Source organism: Bipolaris maydis, assembly GCF_028858645.1.
Source record: "Bipolaris maydis strain C4 unplaced genomic scaffold PSV08scaffold_18, whole genome shotgun sequence".
NCBI classification, from domain to species: domain Eukaryota; kingdom Fungi; phylum Ascomycota; class Dothideomycetes; order Pleosporales; family Pleosporaceae; genus Bipolaris; species Bipolaris maydis.
In genome coordinates this window covers 761,964-781,795 of record NW_027093874.1, presented here as the reverse complement: position 1 = coordinate 781,795, position 19,832 = coordinate 761,964, and the positions used below count along the sequence as shown (strand labels likewise).

Sequence of the window (19,832 nt, the reverse complement as noted above, 5' to 3'; positions counted from 1 at the left end):
GGCGCGCAACTTCGGCTTCAGCACGCAGAAGAGCCAACCGCTTTTGGCGCTTATCTGCTTCAACCTTTTCCCACTCTTCCTCGGAAACAAAAAGACTACACTCCGCCTTCACGGAGATACAACCAGCGCAACGGCCAGTTGCAGTGTCCACGAAACAACGAAGGTTCTTCTCTTCACAACGCTTACAACGAAAAGTCATTTCGTTCCCCTGCTGTCGAATACGGTCAGCACGGGCCTGACGCTGTTCAGTGGAATTCTGGGGACGGACGCGACGGGCGGAAGGGACCTTGGGCATGGTTAGGAAGGCTGGAGTTGGGAAGGAACGGTTACAATGGCCCGGGGCCTACCGACCTTATATGCAGCCGACGCTTCAACACGCGGCACGGGAAAACGATAACCCAGGGTATCGAGACGATAGCCCAAAAGGGGGAGGTAATGTTACAAGCAACAAGCAGAAGGATTCACTCCCCGGGTATGACGATAGAAAGTTGGGAAACCACTTGGGATCCTGACGGGAAGGATGATCATCGCGGGGCGAGATCACGGGACTTGGCATCCCGCCAAGACATGGCCTCCGGGAGGCCACTGAGGATAGGGAGGCCAACGCCCTCCCAAACCTCCCGCCGAGAAGGGAGGACAGGGAGGACAGGACTGGAAGCAACGAGGATATAAGGATGGATGGATTTCATTATTTACTCTCGTTGTGGTCAACTCAAATTGTACTTTCTTACTAGTTACTCAACTTTACAAGATTGATACTTGTTAGTCTATTCGACATAGATTAGGAATTGTCAACCTATTGTTACTTTCTATCCAAGCACGCCCACTCCACTGTATCGCCAGACAAATACCTCACGGCGCTCTTCACACTATCTCGCTCGCCCTAACCCGGATCGAGCTTAGAGAAGTATCAGCAACAAACCCCGTGTAACATTATTCTACGCAGCTAGCTTTTAGAAATTTATTTAGGAAATACTTACAACCTATATATATTAGTAAGTTATTATCTTAGTTTTTTTTTAAAGATAATACTTACACTCTATAAAGATATTAAAAATATTACTAACTAGTGACTTTTCAGTAATAAGAGTAGAGATTACTCACTTCCTAATAATATATAAGTACTCTTACTAATAGCTATATTATAGTATTTAAGAATTATAGATAATACATACGCACTATAATTTAAATAAGTATTATGTAAGGTATCTAGTAAAGTACTACAGGCTTAGATATGAAATACTTACAGGCTATAGAATATATTAATTCTAATATAGCTAGTACAATTAGAGAGATTGTAGGTAAGAATACATACACACTACAAGGTATATTAGTATTATTATAGTAAGTAAGATCTAGTAATCTAGATAAGATAATACTTACAAACTGTGCCTATTATTGGTGTTATTACAGCGAGCTAGCTACTAGAAAGTAGAGTAGAGAACACTTACAACCTATGTCTATTGTTAGTATTGTTGCAGCGAGCTAGCTACTAGAAATTAGAGTGGAGAACACTTACACGTTTATTAAGCTCAACTGAAGCACGTTTATTAGGATGAACTGAAGCACTTAGTGCTAAAGCAGCGAAGGTGAGCGATAATGCAATTGAGAGTTTCATCTCTAAAGAGGTGTAAAGAGGTATACAAAAAAGCCAGGTAATAATAGGGAAAGTTAAATAGTTGTTGGTACTATTGACTTCGAGTTTTGGAGAACGAGGGGGGGAGGAGAAAGATAATGAATTTTTATAATAAAGAAGCTACGAGGCTAAAGTCTATCCCTGTGTGACGAAAACCCGCATATGCTAAGAATAACTAATCAGATCTTAAGAGTTGTATACAAGTCCGTGATCCTTACGGTCCGATTGATTGGTTTTCGCATACGGGGGTTTTCGTCACACAAGGATAGACTTCAAGTGTTAATTTAATAGCTTTACCCAACTAGAATGCCTTGAATAAGCGCCGATGATGCTATCCATCTGAATATCCTTGTTGCTATCAAAGTTTAACACGAAAATTACAATTGAGTTTAAAATAAAGTTTGAAATAAATCTCTTTGCCTATGCTCAAATAGCGCTAAATGGGGCAAAGGCGGCGGTACTTCTAAGATAGCCTATGTTCACAGCCAATGACCCCATCCTTCTGTACTCATTGCTATTTTTCAGTTGAACTATTTTCCAGATATAGTATACTAGAATTCCAAATATTAACACTTTGATTTTCTCTGGCGAGAGCTTCTTCTAAGTTGCCTCCAACTTGCAAAAAGCTTCACTTGTGTTCTTCGGGGAGCTACTTTGCGTAAGCAAGTCAAGGATTATCCTGGACATGTTAGGTTGTGGGGAAGATGACAGACGCCGGTATAAGCCCGTGATTAGACTCTGGAAGCATTACGACGCGTCAGCGCTTTTAGTGTAAGATCACATGTTGCGATACTTCGTGTTACGCACTGTAAAAGCCATACTAGCGACGATTTCGTTCGTGCCTAGAAACTTTACGAAGAGAGCTGGGGTGGTCCCTAATTTTAGTCAGGACTATATACTAATTTCTTAATTACTCCAGTTTTAGCGCGGCTATAAAGGTGTTAGCTACTAGTAACCTCTTACTATAAGACACAGAAACCCCACCCTAATATACGCTAGACTTAAGGCCTGTTCAGTAGGCGGCATATTAGCCTACTATAGGACTGCTAAGCTATACTATAAGCCTATACCTATATAGATATAGCTCCTATCTAATATAATTCTTTATACTACTTAATCCTCTATATCGCACGTTAGCGAAGTAGGTTATATACTACATCTTTTTTATAAAGAAAACTTAACCTACGTGTTACTAGTAAGTGGGCTACTCTAGTATATAGGCTGCCTTCTTGTAATATTCTATCTTTATATTAGTTGTACGTGACACTACTATAAATCTAGGTATTAGGTACATAGCTTTTAATAAAAAAAATCAAGGTTACTATATTAAAACTACATTGTAAATATTGTATAAATTTAAAGCTAAAAACTATTCTTAGTTAACTAGAAAATGGGTAAAAGTACTGAGGAAAATATATATACATAATATTTCAATTGATCGCTAATTTTATTGTTATGGTTTGCCTTCGTGATTCCGATTATCTTTCAAGATCTAATATAGGTTCAACCTTCAGATAACGGCTTTCCAGCATTCCAATTTCATATTCTGCAATACTCATGTTCTTATGTACTTATCCTGTATTGAAGCCTGGTATATATGCCTTTCTCTAGAGCAGGGCAAAGTTACCTAGTACACCGAATGAACTACACTACAATATCTATAGTTACAAATGATTCTGATATCTCGCACCTCAACGGAACGGAAGCATGAAAGTTTAGTAATTGGTGGCAAGGAAGGTGGACGTTGGAGGTCATGGTGGGGCCGCCACTACATTAGTTCACGACTTCCTATGTGAAGCACTCTCGTTTCTCAACACGCGCTTCTCACCATCATCACGACCACTTGCTCTGAATCTACCAAATCTGAAAAGAAATCGACGAACTGTTGCTATTGGATCGACACGATATTGGAGACCTATATCGCTATAAACACTCGAAGAAAGAGGGTTGGATAGTGGAGAAAGCCGCGATGACACGGACATCACCCTTGCTCACCTTGCCAGGGGAAATTAGAAACCAAATCGTATCTTACGCTTTTCATCGCACACTGGGCGGCATACCAGCCTCTCGCCTTTCTAGAAGTGCACTGGCACTTGCATGGACCTGTCGCCAGCTATACACCGAGTATGCCTCTGTCGCGCGCTCGCATAGCGTCATTTACCCGCTCACATGGTTGAGCGCCCAGCACCTAGCAGAAAAAACTCAAGCCCTGCTCACTACTACTTGTGCAGCACAAATCACCAAGCTGCAAGTTATCCTGCCAGCATGCCTCGCAGAGCTGTACGTTTGCGACTCCGCGGCAACAACGCGTCGACGCGTAAAAGGGTTCCACTTTGCCGCCGCGGGACTGCCGAACTTGGAAGAGCTGTATTTCCGATTCCAGAGCACAGACTCTCATGGCAATGGTAATGGTGATGGTAGTGGTAGCGGTGGCGCGGGCAGGGAACTCGTGGTACACATGCTGTGGCGCTTGTTGTGGGAAAAAGACTTGTCGCGTCTCAACAAAATCTGTATCGTGCATGATGGAGTACAGCCTTTTCTTTCACTGACACTGCTGCATGGCATGCTGGCCACTTTCAAGTCTTTATGTGTGTCGCGCAGATGGCACGTCAAGTCGGATTTTGAGCATGGACGGTTGATGTTTGTAGAAAAGTCTGGGGGTAAGACAGAGAGGAGGGTCGCGGTGCTCGTGGGATATAGCTTTCGTGAGGCCGAGGAGTATGTGGACGTGTGTGAAGAGATTATAGAGGTAAGTCATTTCTTTTTCATGGTCCTCAAGGTAGTCATCTGAAAAGACAAGGTCGCAAGTCTGGCTGCAGCACCGCGAATCAACTGTCTATCTTCCTTTTCAGTTAAGTTGACTTCGAACTCACAGGACAAGCATGCTGCTGTTGTGATCGCTCGGCGGAGAGACTGCAAATATGTGGCTCCTTTAGAAGAGATGACGGATGCCGAGTTGAGACAGGAAGTTGACAATCTGCACACTTTGTTTCCAGTATCTACAAGCGGAGAACCTTTATTGCAGCCACATATTGAACGAATACGTGCTAGGTGTAATCTTAGTTCATAGAGACCAGAGAGCCGCTACCTGCTCTCAGCTTTTGTCCGCACAATCAAAGATAGGCTCAAAAATAGTGAAACAATGACTAATTACAAAGGTGCCCACCACTGTGATTGTCTTGTTAGAGCGTGCAGGGGTTCAATCCTGTTTGACCAAGGAAGATTCCCATGGATAAAACACTGACCTTGGAAACTTCCGCACTGCCCCTAACTTGACAAAGGTCGCATAGCAGATAGATTTGCCAGCGGTCACGGAGGACCCGAGTAACTGTGTCGATCCTACCAAATCCTCTCCATTTCCACGCGTCACCATCAAGCCGTGTCCACGCGTACGTGAGCCGCCACACAACAGTAGCATGCCCTCCACAGCTATCCTCGGAGTGCCCCTCGACCGGTTAAATTACATGTCCGTCTGGCACGTGGTAACGTAAGATGGGAAATGAGATCAAGTCCAGCGCTCAGGATGCGATGAACACGGTGTGGGCGACTCTGGTGAGCCCACAGTTCTCGTATTCGATGGGGTTGGTATTGATTCCATCCCACGGGGCGTCTGCCGAGGCCAGAGTCTGGGCCCTTGGGATCTGACCAGAGTTCATGGACAGAGTGGAGAGGAGCGCTAGCGGACGGGAACGAAGGGTCGGGACGGAATGGCACGGATCGACATGGTCGATGTGGACGAGATGGTGTAGAGAAACCAAGTGGCAAGTGTTGAAGGATGACTCCCCTCGCCACACGGCGGCCAGTAAGAAAGTCTATGACACCCCGCCTAATGATTCCAGGGGCTCAATGACCCAGAACCATCCCGTCATCTCGTCCGTGGAGTTCGTACTGTGGCTTTCCTTCCTTGGCAATGGAGACAACCACTGTGCACGAAGTGTTATTTTATACCCTAGTTTTGATTAGCGGCCACTAGCCAGGGTCTCGACAGATGCTGTTCGGCGAGCTCGGGCAATTTCCTCTCTGTTTCACGTCAGGCGTTCAGTCGCGTGGTGATCTCGTGGACGAGGCTCCGCCGTAAAGACTGCTTCGGTATGTTCATCTAGAGTCCTCCGGACCTATCAATCGGCCTAGTTCTCGCTTGACCATGTTGTGGAACGGGCCGATGGCGTTTGGGCACATCTTGGATGCTACTAAGCTCAGGTCCCACACTGCACGTACGTACATTGTTACTGCCATAGTCGTTCAGGATTGGATCCGTGCCGTAGCAGGTTTCGGTGGTGTCGAAGGCTGTTTTTTTGATGGATTCTGGGAAGGGATCAATCGTGTTTAGTTTTACTTTTTCTCATGCATGCTTTTATCGATTATCAGCCGGCAGAGACTTTGCGATCACTCCGCTTCTGCTCAAGAGGCGGACAAAAGGCGGACACCAGAAAGACCAAGCATCGCTGGGCAAGGCAGATTGCACTAGCCACGAACACAATCGCCGTGCTGTAGCACTGCTGATCACCAAGAGACCGAAGAGATGGGTCGAATATTGAATAGACCCAATCATTTGGTACTGGTAACGTTGATGAGGTTAGATGTTGCCGGAAGGATGCCAAGTCAAACGACTGGGGAATCATCTCGATAAGAGGAAAAGTCAGCGAGCATTCAATATAATTTTCATGCACTCCGGTAGTGGGTGGCCCCGAAACGCGGTACATGGTGGTCGGAGGAGCGGGTAGTTGAGCCGGATTAGCTCAAGCACAGTCGACTACTACCAGGCACGTGGATGTTGGTCCCAGCAGTCTGGTAAGCAGTCGACTACATGCAGGCTGGGACGCTCTCTTCTCCTCTAATGGGTGCATGTGGGGCAGTGCATATGCTATGCCGCCATGCCCTACAGAGCTCACCGTTCCTGCATCGAGGCAGCAACAGCTACGCGTATGCATGGTATGACACGACAATGCGGGCTTGCAGTACCTGCGGCAGACAAGACCAGTACGTATCGATAAGCAGTGCACGCCACCACATGACATGTTGTGCAACCCCAACCACGCACCAGGCGCTATGGCGCCAGGACGGCAGAGCTGAGATATGGCGAGGCCGCGAGTTTGGCCAACATAACATGTTGCAGACCCCTAGTAGTATGCTCGCGCCAGTGTCGATCGCTAAAGATAGATAATATACGGCTCTACCCTTGCCCTAAGTTTTGTCATTCGAGGGGCTTGGCCGAGCGTAAGCGTTACTCACCTACGACCCGTGCACCATCCTTTCAAGCGCCGTGGCGTCCAAGTCGTTATGTGATAGGCTATACTGAAGGCCCGCGTACAAGGTTCGCCCAGAGGGTAAGCAATGGAACGGACCGTCATTGTCTAGTATATCTAATAAAGCGCGTGTATCGGCGTAAGGCTGGATAGGTGCAGAGATTTGAAGATCGGTATGGCGTTGGTGCTGAGCCTTTTGAGCTCCCCATTCTCATCCCAGCACACGAGAGTCCCGTCGGAGAACTAATTCTGGCAAGCACGAACCCCTCAAGGTAAGCAAACAGTGTGGTTGACAAGCCTACGAGTGTGTGCAAGTATCGAGATTAGGCAGCATAGGCCTCCCGTTTTCACATTGCAAGGCCAACACAGCCCACTCCTTACAAAAGCTGCTTGTCTGAATGACACAGAATCTGCGTGGATTCGCCTCGTGTATGCTAGCCACGAGGAGATAGGTCTGGCGCCATGACGGTGACAGGTCCTGATCTCTGAAACTGAACTTTCAAGACCTCCGAAAACCCAAAAATGGAGTGGCTGTAGGGGCAGTCGACAAAGGCTGATGCTTACCATATCAATCAGTATGGTTGTAGCAGCAAATAGAAGATACAATACCGGCATTGGTCTAAAGAATACGGTGATCAGCATCTACCTAATCCCCTGACATGACCAGTATTTCAATTCCATGAGTGCGCATGATCAACCAATTAGACCTTCTTCCATTTAGCCATTTGAACCGCGCTGGCAGCAATAATAGGCGATTACGATGTGGGGCGCTGAAAGTCGGGTCATCTCGGTTACGCAACGTGGGTGCAAACACTGTGCAAGATAGAGATAAGCGCAAATAGCTCTATCAACTGCAATACCATTGATGGATGCCATCACATGATTTATCTGCATTTGCGCGCTGAAGAAATGGTCAATGGAGAACAATGAAGGGATGGCTCAGAAGCGTCATGGATGACCTTCAACACTCATTGACTTGATTGGAAACATTAACGGCAGAAATATAAACTTGCGTGCATTGTTGTGCTCCATAATCGAGCTTTATCTAAAAGTTTCTCGTACATTTTAAACTACCTTGCAGTATTTTCCATATTGTAAACTCTCAGCTCGATAGGAGAAAGTTCAGGTGTAGCTGCTTTCTGAACGAGTGGACTACTGGTAGATAGGGCGAGTGTTTCTAAACATACGTATAGAATGTGTCGAGGCAAAAACCTCACACTGAAATTTCCAGGTTCTTTTAAGCTGAAGAGTGGCTCGAACACTGCATGATGGAATCTTTACGTGACTTCCATTCCTGTTTTCAAAATTGATGACATGGTGCCTCTTCACACACCAAGTTAGCTCCCAGACCAAAATATAGGATCGGGTTGGATTGTGCGGATAAAACGGTGGTCAATTCTGGACTCGTAGGCTCAAACATCGTCCAGTTTGGCATGGAATCGGGCAACCAGTCTCTCAATAACACCTGATTACCAGAGTAGCAACCAATGGTATTGTAAAAAGATGTCGGCTCCGACGAGGTTTGTGGAAGCAACAGTGCATAGTCGGAATCTGGCCATGGTGCTGATGGCGTGAAAGGCACCGTACTTGCGTCGTCTCGCATAGCTAACATTTGTGATGGGGTTATGTCGCTGAACGACGAGCCGAATCCATGTTCAATCGACGCTGATATCTCTTGGTACCATGTCTGCGGACATGAAATGTCGTCCGCAAAGTGAATCATAGTTGCAGGCTCGTGGAACACCAGAGGCTCAGGCGTAGGCGGCGAGAGGCCACCTAGACTAGAGATGCTGCTTGTCCACATCGCCTGATCCAAGCCAGCCATGATTCGCTCAGGATCTTTCATGTACAGCTGGCTCTCGTCAATGATGTATGGTGCATCCATCGGAATGGAAGCAGATTCGGCATGTATAGGGAGTGATACGGTTTGTAAATCCGATTCTAAGACACTTTGGGAATTGCATGACATGCGTCGCGCATCTCCATTGCTGCCCACAGGTGGTAGGTGTTGAGATGAATCTGGTCCATCAACCCGTGAGAGAGCACCCAGAGAGTGATTCTTTACTAGTGAATGAGATGTTTTCCGTGTGTTTGAATGATGGATATTTACAGAGGTACGGCGAGTCGATCGGGGTTCGCAGATGATGCCTTTGGTAATGCAGCGCGAACATGAAGGTGCCTTGAGAGTGAGCTTTGTGAGAAACTGCGCCTATATAAGAAACACGTACTGCCTTGTTACACTTTGTCTTAGCTTTGGCACACGTTACGCATGCAATCGCTCTTCTAGAGGGCAATCTAGCGTATGGGTTTCGTGGCTGCGGCTCCGCTGTCATGTTGTACGAGGAGTCATGGAGAATCTTAGAAGGCTTGGGACTCATAGTTCTGTATCGATGTAATAACAGAGGCGGAACCGCACAACGGATTGTTTATGTGCCCAAGAAAGAGGAGTCGTTTTATGCAGGATTCGGGAGACACAGTAGGGGCACCAGAATAGGTTAGATAACGGGATTCATCTTCACCAGTAAGTAGTTAAGAACTGAGTGGATGATACACTAGTTCAAACGGAACGGAGTAAGGCCTGAAAATCCTAAAAGGCTACATGCAGTAGCTGACTAGTGGAGGTTTGGTATGAACCGAGCCAAACTAATCATAGAACCAGTGTACATACCTTTTGTTACAAGTGAAACAGTGGGGAGGGCCCGTTCTGGTGCCGATGAGGCGTTTTCTGCACTAGTGGAATCGAGGCTGAGCCCGAAAATGTAGACATCCCCCCATGAGACGTCGTCCCTGATTATGGTTAGATGGAACGCCACAGCGGACGTACTTCAAGCAAGGGGGTATGGTAGGCTATGTTTCAGTGAGCTGGCGGTGGCATGAGCTTTCGTGCATGCTGGTCGCAACTGTGATGCTGAATTCTGACAAATTTCACCATAACGGTCCATACCTATACTAAAAACTGCAATGTGGCCAAATCGTCGGGAACCCCGATGGACAGAGAAATGCATGTTTTGCAACATGGGTAGCCTCCGCACATGTGGTGAGTCTTTGGACAAGGATATTCCCCAGGAAAATTTTGGTTAAACACCTTTGCGAACAGCCATGATGCATACACGTATACCAGATTGCGACTCGACGGAGGTTGTTATCTGGCGAGCATCGCTGGATTTGTCAGCAACAGGGTCACGCTAGCGTCAACCGTTTAGCAGGCCGGCCACATCGCGAATAGACCTAGGCAATGGGGCCAATTTCTTAGTAAAGAGGACGTCAAGATTCTTACAGTTGGGCAGGAGTTTTGGAATGTCAACATATGCGGCGTTACCAACTTGTTCAATGTATCACCAGCACCAGGGGACTGATCCGACGCTGGCTCTACCCATGCACGGACAAGTGCGGATACATATTGCCATAAGAAATCATACATGACCTTCTACAACACGACTATGAGCGTCCACCCATCTACCTCTGATGATGCCTATGTTGCATAGTTACGACGTATTCAAGGGCGCAATCTCTATCGTAAATAGTATCGGCGCGTCGGTCTCGATCCTTATACAATCTGCTTTGACATGGTTACTTGTACTGACTTGCCCGCCCATGCGTGTAGCCCACTGCTTGACATCCCACTCCAGGCCCTCCGTCGAGATCACGGCTGGGCCGTATATAGGAATAAGACCCACATTCTCTGTGAAAACCCGGCTCGCCTGAACGCCTCTCAAAATAGTTTCCCCTGCCTTTATAATGAGGGACAGACTGGATTCCGAAAAGAGCCACAAACGAAGGTTGGGATGCTTAGTCTCTTCTCGAATCATCTCATGCAACAGTCCCAGCCCTTGGTCAACGCGTCCAGCCAATGTTCCAAGAACGAGGATGTCTCGCATCCCCGACAACGAGACACGCGAAGAAATCTTCTGCATGCACTTTCCAAAATCTGTACTTTCTTGATCTCCGTCCCGTGATATTAAGACGCCTTGATCGCGATAGTAGTCATGAACATCATTGCGCAACGAGTCGAGGTCGCCGTGGACGATGTCGGGGAGCTGCATGTATCAGTCTTGCCTAGCGGCTCAAATCTTCGCTTCTACTTACATATCGATTGCGCTGCTCTATCAGTTCTCCTTGAAATACATCAAAGAGCCTGTTTGCGCCGCCGTCAGCGCAAACACGGTAGCTACTATGCTTCCAGAGATGCTCGAACGCCGTCAAATGCGTTATTGGCTGGTTTAGGATGAGAAGATCAGGCCAGGCAACTAAGGCATCTGATAGCTCTTGTTCGACTAGGTATCTCCCGGGAGAAAGCTCTCTCGCTCTATCTTCGCTCATTTTAGGCGATGTGTCAAAGGTTATTCTATAATATAGTTTAGAGTATAAATATATTATTGCTCACGTTTAGAGGAGAAGTAATATACTAACGTGCGGGATTAGTAAGCTAGCTGGAATAGTAAGCTGGCCGCTCTACTAGACTCGACGCGACATTCTACACAATTAAGCTATAATAATAAGAGATAATATAATTATATCTTATTATAAGGTAGTCTATTATAATCTATATTAAGTTCTTTTATAACCTTAAGTATAGTATTTTATATACGTTAGCGGCGCGCGCTAGCGTCTCTTACTTATCTAGCTCTAGCTATCTTCTATAAGTAACTTTTCTACCTCTATAGTAAGCTACTAAGCTTACTATACTTAGAGAACTCTACTAGAAACTATATAATAATGCTACTTACTTTACTTCTATTATTAACGTTAATTTTCTATATATAGCTTTTTATTCTCCTCTATAAGTATTATTACTAATTATAGTAGTAAATAGTATAGTAGTAAATAGATAGAGGTTATATTAGTGTTAGGTTGCTAAGACCTAGGTAGGTGTTAGTGTTAGGTCTTATATAAGTAGCAACCTACTACTAACACTAACCTAAGTTTTAGTAACCTAATACTAACACTAACCTATATTTTAGTAACCTAACCTAATACTAACCTAAGTTTTAGTAACCTAATACTAACACTAACCTAAGTCTTAGTAACTTAATACTAATACTAACCTAGCTTTTTACTAAGACTTAGATTAGTATTAGATTAGATTACTACTTATATAAAACCTAATATTAATACCTACTTAGGTCTTAGTAACCTAACTTAAAGTATATTTATTATATATATTTATTACGTTTAAAGATATAGAAGAGCGTATTATATTAATTTTTTAATCTTTAAAACTAATTATATATATTTACCCTCTTAACTATTACTCTATTATAGTACCTAGAACTAAAATATATAATCTAAGTACTTATTTATATAGTATTTAGCTAGATAAGTATCTCTATAATTAATTATAACTCTCTTACTATATATATAATTTCTATTATAATTTAGTATAATTAGTTTAAAAAATAAAGAAAAATAAATAGAAAAAATATATATCTTTAAAGAAACTAATAAGAAACTACTTAGTAGCTTCTTAGAGAGCTTTAAAGGTAGCGGCCTAGTAGCGTATATTACTTAATAAGTCTTAGATTATCTTATAAATAAGACGCTAAAAAGGTCGCTTTTAGAGTAGTAGCTTAGTAGACTTCTAGTACTACTTAATCTCTTATAGCGCGATAGCTAATTAATCTTAGTATTATAGTATAATAAATAACTATAATAACTTACTACTAAGCTTCTATTAACGCTTCTTAGCGAGGGCCTTTAGTATATTTAAGAGAGACTTATAAGTAGCTTTAGCGTAAAGGTTTTTTATTAGCTACTTACTACTAGTTAATCTCGCCTTAGTACACGCTATAATAAGTAATTAAAGTAGTTTTTTTAGCTAGTCTAGTAGTAGGTTAGTTAGTTAGTAGATTAGTTAGTTAGTTAGTAGGTTAGTTATATAAGATATAAGCTAAAAAACTAAGTATAGTTAAAGCTCTACGCTATAAGTAAGTTAATATTAAAGTTTAGTACTAGGAATAAAAGAGAAATTTATATATAAATATAGCACTATAATAAATTTATATAATAACTTAGATATTAGTACTTTAGAACTTAAAAATTCTAATAAGCTTATTTTTAAGTTTATATAACTACTATATAAGATTATATTTTAATATATAGCTTAGAAGCTTACTTAATACTTACTACAACGCTAATAGTCTAAGATCTAAAGCGCTCTACTTACTCTATTAGATATCTTCTAAGCTTACTATAGCTTATAACTATAATAACTTTCTATAATAATTAGCTAGTAGATAAATCTTATTATAGAGTAGGTTATATACCTACTCTATTATAGCTTAGTTAAAGAATAGGTACTATAAGTAGATAATAAGCCTTTAATACTTTATATAGACCTAAGTAATATAATAATCTTTAGCTTCTAATAGTATCTAAAAAGGCCTAGCTTATAATAATTATATTACTTCTCTTATCTTAAAACCTAACTTTATAATAAGGTTTACTTAAAGTTATAGTAAATATAAAGATAGTTAACTTAGAGATAATACTAGAAGAACTTTAATACTTTTAATAATAGATTAAAGCCTAAAGGGCTATAATAGAATAAATAGAGAAAGATAATAAAAAGTTATAAGATACTTAGCTTAGGCTTAGCTTAGAGATAAATACTCTTCTATATATACTTATAATAATAAACGCCTAATATAAACTACTCTTTATAAAAGAACTTTTTAATAGCTATAAGCTTATATTTTAGGCCTAGCTAGTTATAATTTAGTATAAACTTATAGTTAACTAAGAATTTATTAGTAGTTTAAGAGAATAGTTTACTTTTATTTAGATAAATCTAGGTCCTTAGGCTTAAAACTAAATAGTAGTATATAATAAAATGAGTAGAATAAATAGTAAATTTAGCCTAAATATCTTTTTTACCTACTTTAATTTCTATTATAAAAATAAATATAGCTAGAAAAAAGCTTAAGTATATCTTAAAAGACTCTACTAAAGAAAAAATAAGTTATTTATAGACTTTTTTCTAAAGTTTATATAAGCTCTAATAGAAAGTAAGAAAGATAAGTAAAGATAACTATTAAAAATCTTAAAGCTTTATAGGGCTGTTAACTAGTAAATATATAATATTACTCTAAATAGAGATATAACTTACTTAAAGTAAGATAAAGTAGTTACTATCTTCTATAAAATTATAGTTAATATTAAGATAGATTTATTTAAATACTAATAGACTCTTACTTAGGCCTTAGTTAAAGATAAAAATAATAATATCTAAATAACTTTAGTAAATAAGTTAAACTTAAGTAAAAATAAAGGTAAACTAGCTTATAGCTAGAAAAGTAAATACTTAGCTAAAGCTAAGAGTACTTTTATTCTTAAGAAAATCTTCTACTAATACTACTAAAATAGTATATATATATATTATAGATAAGAAGAGTACTTTATAAAAAATTACTTAAATATAGTAAATATCTAAGTAGTAGTTATAGATACTACTAATAAAGCTAATATAGAAAGTTACTTAAGAAACTAGTAGCTTTTACTTAAGTTAGTAGATAAAGGCTAGTAAAAATAGTAATAGTAAAGAGTAAGATATAAGTAGTAAGTAAATAGTTAGTACTAAAGAATATAGATAGACTCTTATTTCTTATCTTAATACTTCTTAATAAAATAGTATTTATAACTATAATAGTAGACTTAAAATACTAAAGCTTTTATATAGTATAAAAATAAGTAGTAAGAAGAGCTAAACTTAGTATAATAGAAATCTAGCTATATAGTCTAAATAAAGCTATAGAGATATATTTTAGCTTAAAGATAATTTGACTTATGAAATTTAACTATAACTTTAATAAATAAACTATACGCGCTATAGTATATATTATATTTAATCTAGAATATAAAGTTATCTTAAGGAAACTATAGATAGACTAAGAAAGAGTAATTCTAGATATAAAAAAAAGACTACTAATTATTAAAAAAGTAAGAAGTTTAATAATTTAAGAATATAAATAAAAGTAAGGTACTACTAACTGAATTAATCTTAGAGAGATAAAAATAGAGAAGCTAACTACTAGTAACACTAGCTAGTATAATAGAAGAGAGAAAGAAGTAGTAACTAACTTACTAATAATTAACTAAGTATTAGTAAACTAGATTTAGGCTAGAGAAGGCTAGAAAATACTATAAAATAAGCTTAAACTTAAGCTACTAAGAGAACTTAAAGAATTTAAGGACTTATTTAACTCTAGTAAGGCTAAGAGACTTTCTCTATATTAGAGTATACTTAACTACTATATTAAGCTAATAAAAGATAAAGATAAGTATACTTTAGACTTACTATAGGGCCCTCTATATAGTATACTATAAAAATACTTACTAAAAATTAAATAATAAATTATAGAACTAATAAATTATAAGTTATAGAATAATTTTTCTATTATTTTATTTATTATAATCGCTATAATAGGTATAGCGTTATATAAATAACTTAGTTATTACTTCTATAACTTATTTATTATTTATTATTTTTAAGCTATTTCTAACTAGCTATTTTAAGCTTGTTATTAATTACTAATAAGCTACTTAATAACTCTCCTTAACTACTATTAACCTTGCTTAACAGCAATTAACTACTAATAACCTTATTATTAACGAAAGATAACTACTAAGAAATTAATTAGTAGAAGTTAACTGCCGATTTCTTAGTATTAACGCTAGATTACTAATAGTTATCTTATTAGTAGTAGTTAACTACCGAAAAACTAAGTTATTAAGAGGAGTTAACAGCTAATTAACTGCTTAATAGTTAATTAGTAGTTAACTACTTAATAGTTAATTAGTAGTAGTTAACTACTAGTAAGTTAGCTATTAACAGTAGTTACCCACTAGTTATTTAATTAGTAGAAGTAGTTAATAGTAGATAACTACTAATTATATTAAGTTTTTATTATATTAGACGAAATTAAAAGTTTTAGTCTATAAGCTTTCTATAAAAGAAGCTTAAGTTCTATAGTTATATTATTACCTAGCTATAATTATATCTTCTTATACCTATTATTATCTTTATTAATTAGTAATTATAAGTCTAATTACTAAGCTCTTACTAAGCTTAATTACTAAGCTATTACTAATCGATGTTCTATAATTATTAGTAAGCAATTACGTAATTACTATATTAGTAATATATTACATAATCTTATTCTTATAAAATTCTTATATAAGCTATTCTTTATTTTAATAAAGAAAGTATTATATTCTCCTTATAATACTTTCTTTATAGGTTATAAGCCTAGCTAGGTGCTATAGCTTAAAAGAATTTTATTAACTTTATATTTATATTATATCTTTATAAATAATATATTATCTAAAGGGTATAGTACTTAGAACTTCTTTTAAGTTTCTAAGTATTACTTTAGAGTTTTTTAACTCGACTTATACTTTAGTTCTACTAGTATTTTAGTTATCTTTAGCTTTTAAGCTTATTTAAGATATAAATATATCTTTTATAAGTTAGCTTTAGACGCTATTATATATAGAAAACTAGAGGAGAAGTAGTTCTATATATTTTTATATATATAGAATAAAAAGAAGCTTTTAGTTATTTATTTATTTTAGTTACTTAAAAGAAACTAGAGTATTCTAAGTACTAAATAAGTAGTTTAATAGTATTAGCTAAGACTTTTTCTAATATTAGTCCCTACTTACTCTACTTATAGGAATATAAGATATTAGAGTTTTATATATATTATTCCTATTTAGGAAGTAGTAGAACTACCTATGTATATTATTTTAAAAGTAAACTAGTTAGGGGCTTTAATAAGCTTTAGTAGATTTATTTTACTAGATTAATATTTATAAAAAGACGTCTTAAAAACACGTTCTACTTTATAAATACTAGTAATTGTAATCTTAGTTAGAGAAAAACTAAGAATCTCTATTATTATTAATTATCTAAAAATAAAGAGTTTATTACCTTTAGTATCTACTTAAGATACTATTTTATTTATTAGTTTATACTTTATTTTAAAAAGTATAAAAGTTATTTAGTTATTCTTTATAAGATAACTATAAATATAAGATACTTTTATATAAGTATTCTTAAGCTATTATAGATATATTTTTTTTTCTATATATAAGCTATATTTTATTTTATATCTTAAGAATTATAAATTAAAATAGTTTAAGCTTTATAAAATAGAAAGTTTATTTAAACTACCTAAGCTGAAAAGCTCTAGTAATTACAATATTTAGGCTATTAGATTAGAAGCCTTACTTACTAGAGAAGGTTATTTAGAATCTATAACTTTAGATTTAAATAACTATACTAAATTTAAAAGAAATAACTTAGAAGAAAAAGCTTAAAAGCTTCTAGTTATATTCTTTTAACGCTTAAAGATAAGTTTTTACTTTAAGTTAGATTTATTAAAAATCCCTTTCTACTTTAGTGTACTTTAAAAAACCTCTATAAAGCTAAAGGCTTTAGTAGTAAATTTTTAATATCTAAAGAGCTAATTAATACTACTATATATCCTTTTAAAGGAAATTTAGAATAGTATCTTAATTACTTTAAAAAGTTAATTAATAACTTAAAAGTAAAAGAAATTATTCTTCCTAATAAGTTTATTATAGCTCTATTATTAAATAATTTATCTAAGGAATATAATTATTTAGTAATAATAATTATATAAAGTATTAGATTAGATAGTTCTAATCTAGTATTAGAAGATATAATATCTAATTTATTAGATAAATATTGTAGAATTACTACTATTAAAAGTAATAATAAATTTAATACTTATAATAATAGTAGTAATAGGCTTAGTTATTCTACTAAAGATACTAAACCTAATATTTTTAAAGATAAAGATGGTGATATTAAAATAGCTTTAACTACTAAAAATAATAATAAAAATATTAAAAATAATAAAGTAAAAAAGATTTATTCTAATTATAATAAATCTAGCCATTTAATAGATACTTATTTTCTATTACACCCACATTTAAAAACAAATAAAATAATTAATCATACTACTAGTAGTAATAACGAAGATAATACTACTAGTAATAATAATAAAGAAGTTATTTTAAATACTAAAGTAGTTAATAAAATATATTCAACTATTAAATTTATCTTAGATAGTAGAGCTACAGTTTATACCTACTATATTAAAGAACTATTTAATAGTATTAATCCCTCTACTACTTATATTAAATAGGGTAATACTAGTAATAATATATTAGCTAGCAGTGAAGGCTCTATTACTATAAAGTTTTCTAGTTCTAATAAAGTTATTAGACTAGATAAAGTATTATACGTACCTAAACTAGGCGTTAATTTACTAAGTTTAAGCTTAATAACTAGTAAAGGCTTTAATATATATTTTAATAAAGATAATAGTTTTATTTACGATAGTAACTCTAAATTAATAGCTAAAAGTAGCTATATTAATAGTATTAATACCTTTTATACTTAACATTCTAAAGATAGAACTAGTATAGCCTTAAATATAAATCTAGATAATAATCTAGATAATACTAGTCTTAATAATAATAATAATAGTTTAATAGACTTTAATAGTAGTAATAGCGTAGATCTATTACATTATAGATTTGGGTATATTAATACTAAAGCTATTAAATACCTAGAAAATAATACTATAGGTACTATTATTAATAAAGAAGACTTTAGTAATTCTAAAGCTAGCTTAGATAATTATACTATTAATATAGAATCTAAGCTAACTAAAAATAAAAGTACTATTTCTTCTACTAAAGTATTTAGTTATTTAGATTTAATCTAAATAGATATAAGTAGATATATTTCGCTAAAAATATTTAGAGAATCTAAATACTATATTACTTTTAGAGATAGTTATACTAAATATTTAATAGTAAAACTATTAAAATTTAGAAAGAATATAGTAGATATTATATCTAAAACTATTAACGAACTAGAACTAGAAACTAGTAATAGTTTAGATAATAAAAGTCCTTTTAATAATAATAAAGTAAAAGCTCTATAATTAGATAATAAATTTAAATCTAAAGAGTTACTTAATTATTTAGAAAATAAAGGTATCAAAACTAGATTTTCTAGTTCTTATACTCCTAAATAAAATAGAGCAGCTAAGATTATTAATAGAATTTTAATTAATAAAGTAAGAGCTTTATTAATTAATTTAAATTTACCTAAATCTCTATAGGGAGAAGCTATTTTAATAGCTACTTACCTATATAATAGAACGCTAAATAGTTCTATTAATTTTAAAACTCCTTATTATTTAAAATACTAAACTAAGCCTAATATTAAAAATATTAAAATATTTAGTAGCTTAGCTTTTAATAAAAACTCTAAAATTTAAAGTAAAAAGCTAGATAAAAGAGCTTCTGCGTTTTATTTAGTTAGATTTCAAAGTAATAATATATATAAATTATATAATCCTATTAATAATAGAGTAATTAACTCTAGGGATTATAAAATAATTAAAGGTTACTTCTTTAAACCTAATAATTATTAAAATATTAAAGATATCTATTCTAAGTTTAATAATAACTTAGATAATAATAAAGATATTAATAACTCTAAAGACGAGTTAAATAAACTATTTAAAAATACTAGTAGAGTTATTAAAGAGGTTAAAAATCTTTAAAATAAAATAATAGAAGAAGACTATAGTTTAGACGAACTAGGCTTAAATACTATAATAATAGAAGATAATATTAGTTATATTAATATAAATAACTATATTAACTCTATTATTAATTCTAAATTAGATTATGAAAATCTATATTATAATTCTATCTTAGAAACTATTCTTAATACTTCTATTAATAATAGCTTAATAGAACCTAAAAGCTTTAAAGAAATATTAGAAAAAAAAGATAAAGATTTATATATTAAAGCTATAAAATAGTAGTAAATAATTTAATTAAATCTAATACTTAGGATTTAATTATTAAACCTACTATTTATAATAGAATTATTAAAGGTAGAT

General features: G+C 35.7%; 3 protein-coding genes across 3 annotated transcripts; 1 reads left to right on the top strand and 2 right to left on the bottom strand.

Annotated features, from left to right (window-relative positions):
- Positions 1 to 3,461: 3,461 nt before the first annotated feature.
- Positions 3,462 to 4,624, top strand: PSV08DRAFT_342721 (uncharacterized protein). Its single transcript, XM_014217158.1, has one exon. It carries the CDS (start codon positions 3,606 to 3,608, stop codon positions 4,425 to 4,427), a length of 822 nt encoding a protein of 273 aa, XP_014072633.1. The 5' UTR covers positions 3,462 to 3,605; the 3' UTR covers positions 4,428 to 4,624.
- A 3,558-nt stretch (positions 4,625 to 8,182) lies between these two features.
- On the bottom strand, positions 8,183 to 9,298 carry PSV08DRAFT_366747 (uncharacterized protein; the record flags this gene model as incomplete). The annotated part of the gene is made up of 2 exons (XM_014217157.2): positions 9,111 to 9,298; positions 8,183 to 9,061 (listed from the first exon to the last, which is right to left on the bottom strand). The coding sequence occupies exons 1-2, from the start codon at positions 9,258 to 9,260 to the stop codon at positions 8,183 to 8,185; spliced, it is 1,029 nt and encodes a 342-aa protein (XP_014072632.2). The 5' UTR covers positions 9,261 to 9,298.
- A 948-nt stretch (positions 9,299 to 10,246) lies between these two features.
- On the bottom strand, positions 10,247 to 11,248 carry PSV08DRAFT_413161 (thiamine pyrophosphokinase). Its single transcript, XM_014217156.1, has 2 exons — positions 10,969 to 11,248; positions 10,247 to 10,919 (listed from the first exon to the last, which is right to left on the bottom strand). The coding sequence occupies exons 1-2, from the start codon at positions 11,200 to 11,202 to the stop codon at positions 10,368 to 10,370; spliced, it is 786 nt and encodes a 261-aa protein (XP_014072631.1). The 5' UTR covers positions 11,203 to 11,248; the 3' UTR covers positions 10,247 to 10,367.
- Between the last annotated feature and the right edge of the window lie 8,584 nt (positions 11,249 to 19,832).

What these genes read in the sequence shown, in the direction of transcription:
- PSV08DRAFT_342721 (XM_014217158.1), top strand. Translation starts at nt 3,606, where the DNA reads ATGACACGGACATCACCCTTGCTCACCTTGCCAGGGGAAATTAGAAAC.
- PSV08DRAFT_413161 (XM_014217156.1), bottom strand. Translation starts at nt 11,202, where the DNA reads ATGAGCGAAGATAGAGCGAGAGAGCTTTCTCCCGGGAGATACCTAGTC. An exon ending in TAGAGCAGCGCAATCGATAT is followed by an intron (nt 10,920 to 10,968) that starts GTAAGTAGAAGC and finishes TGATACATGCAG; the next exon opens with CTCCCCGACATCGTCCACGG.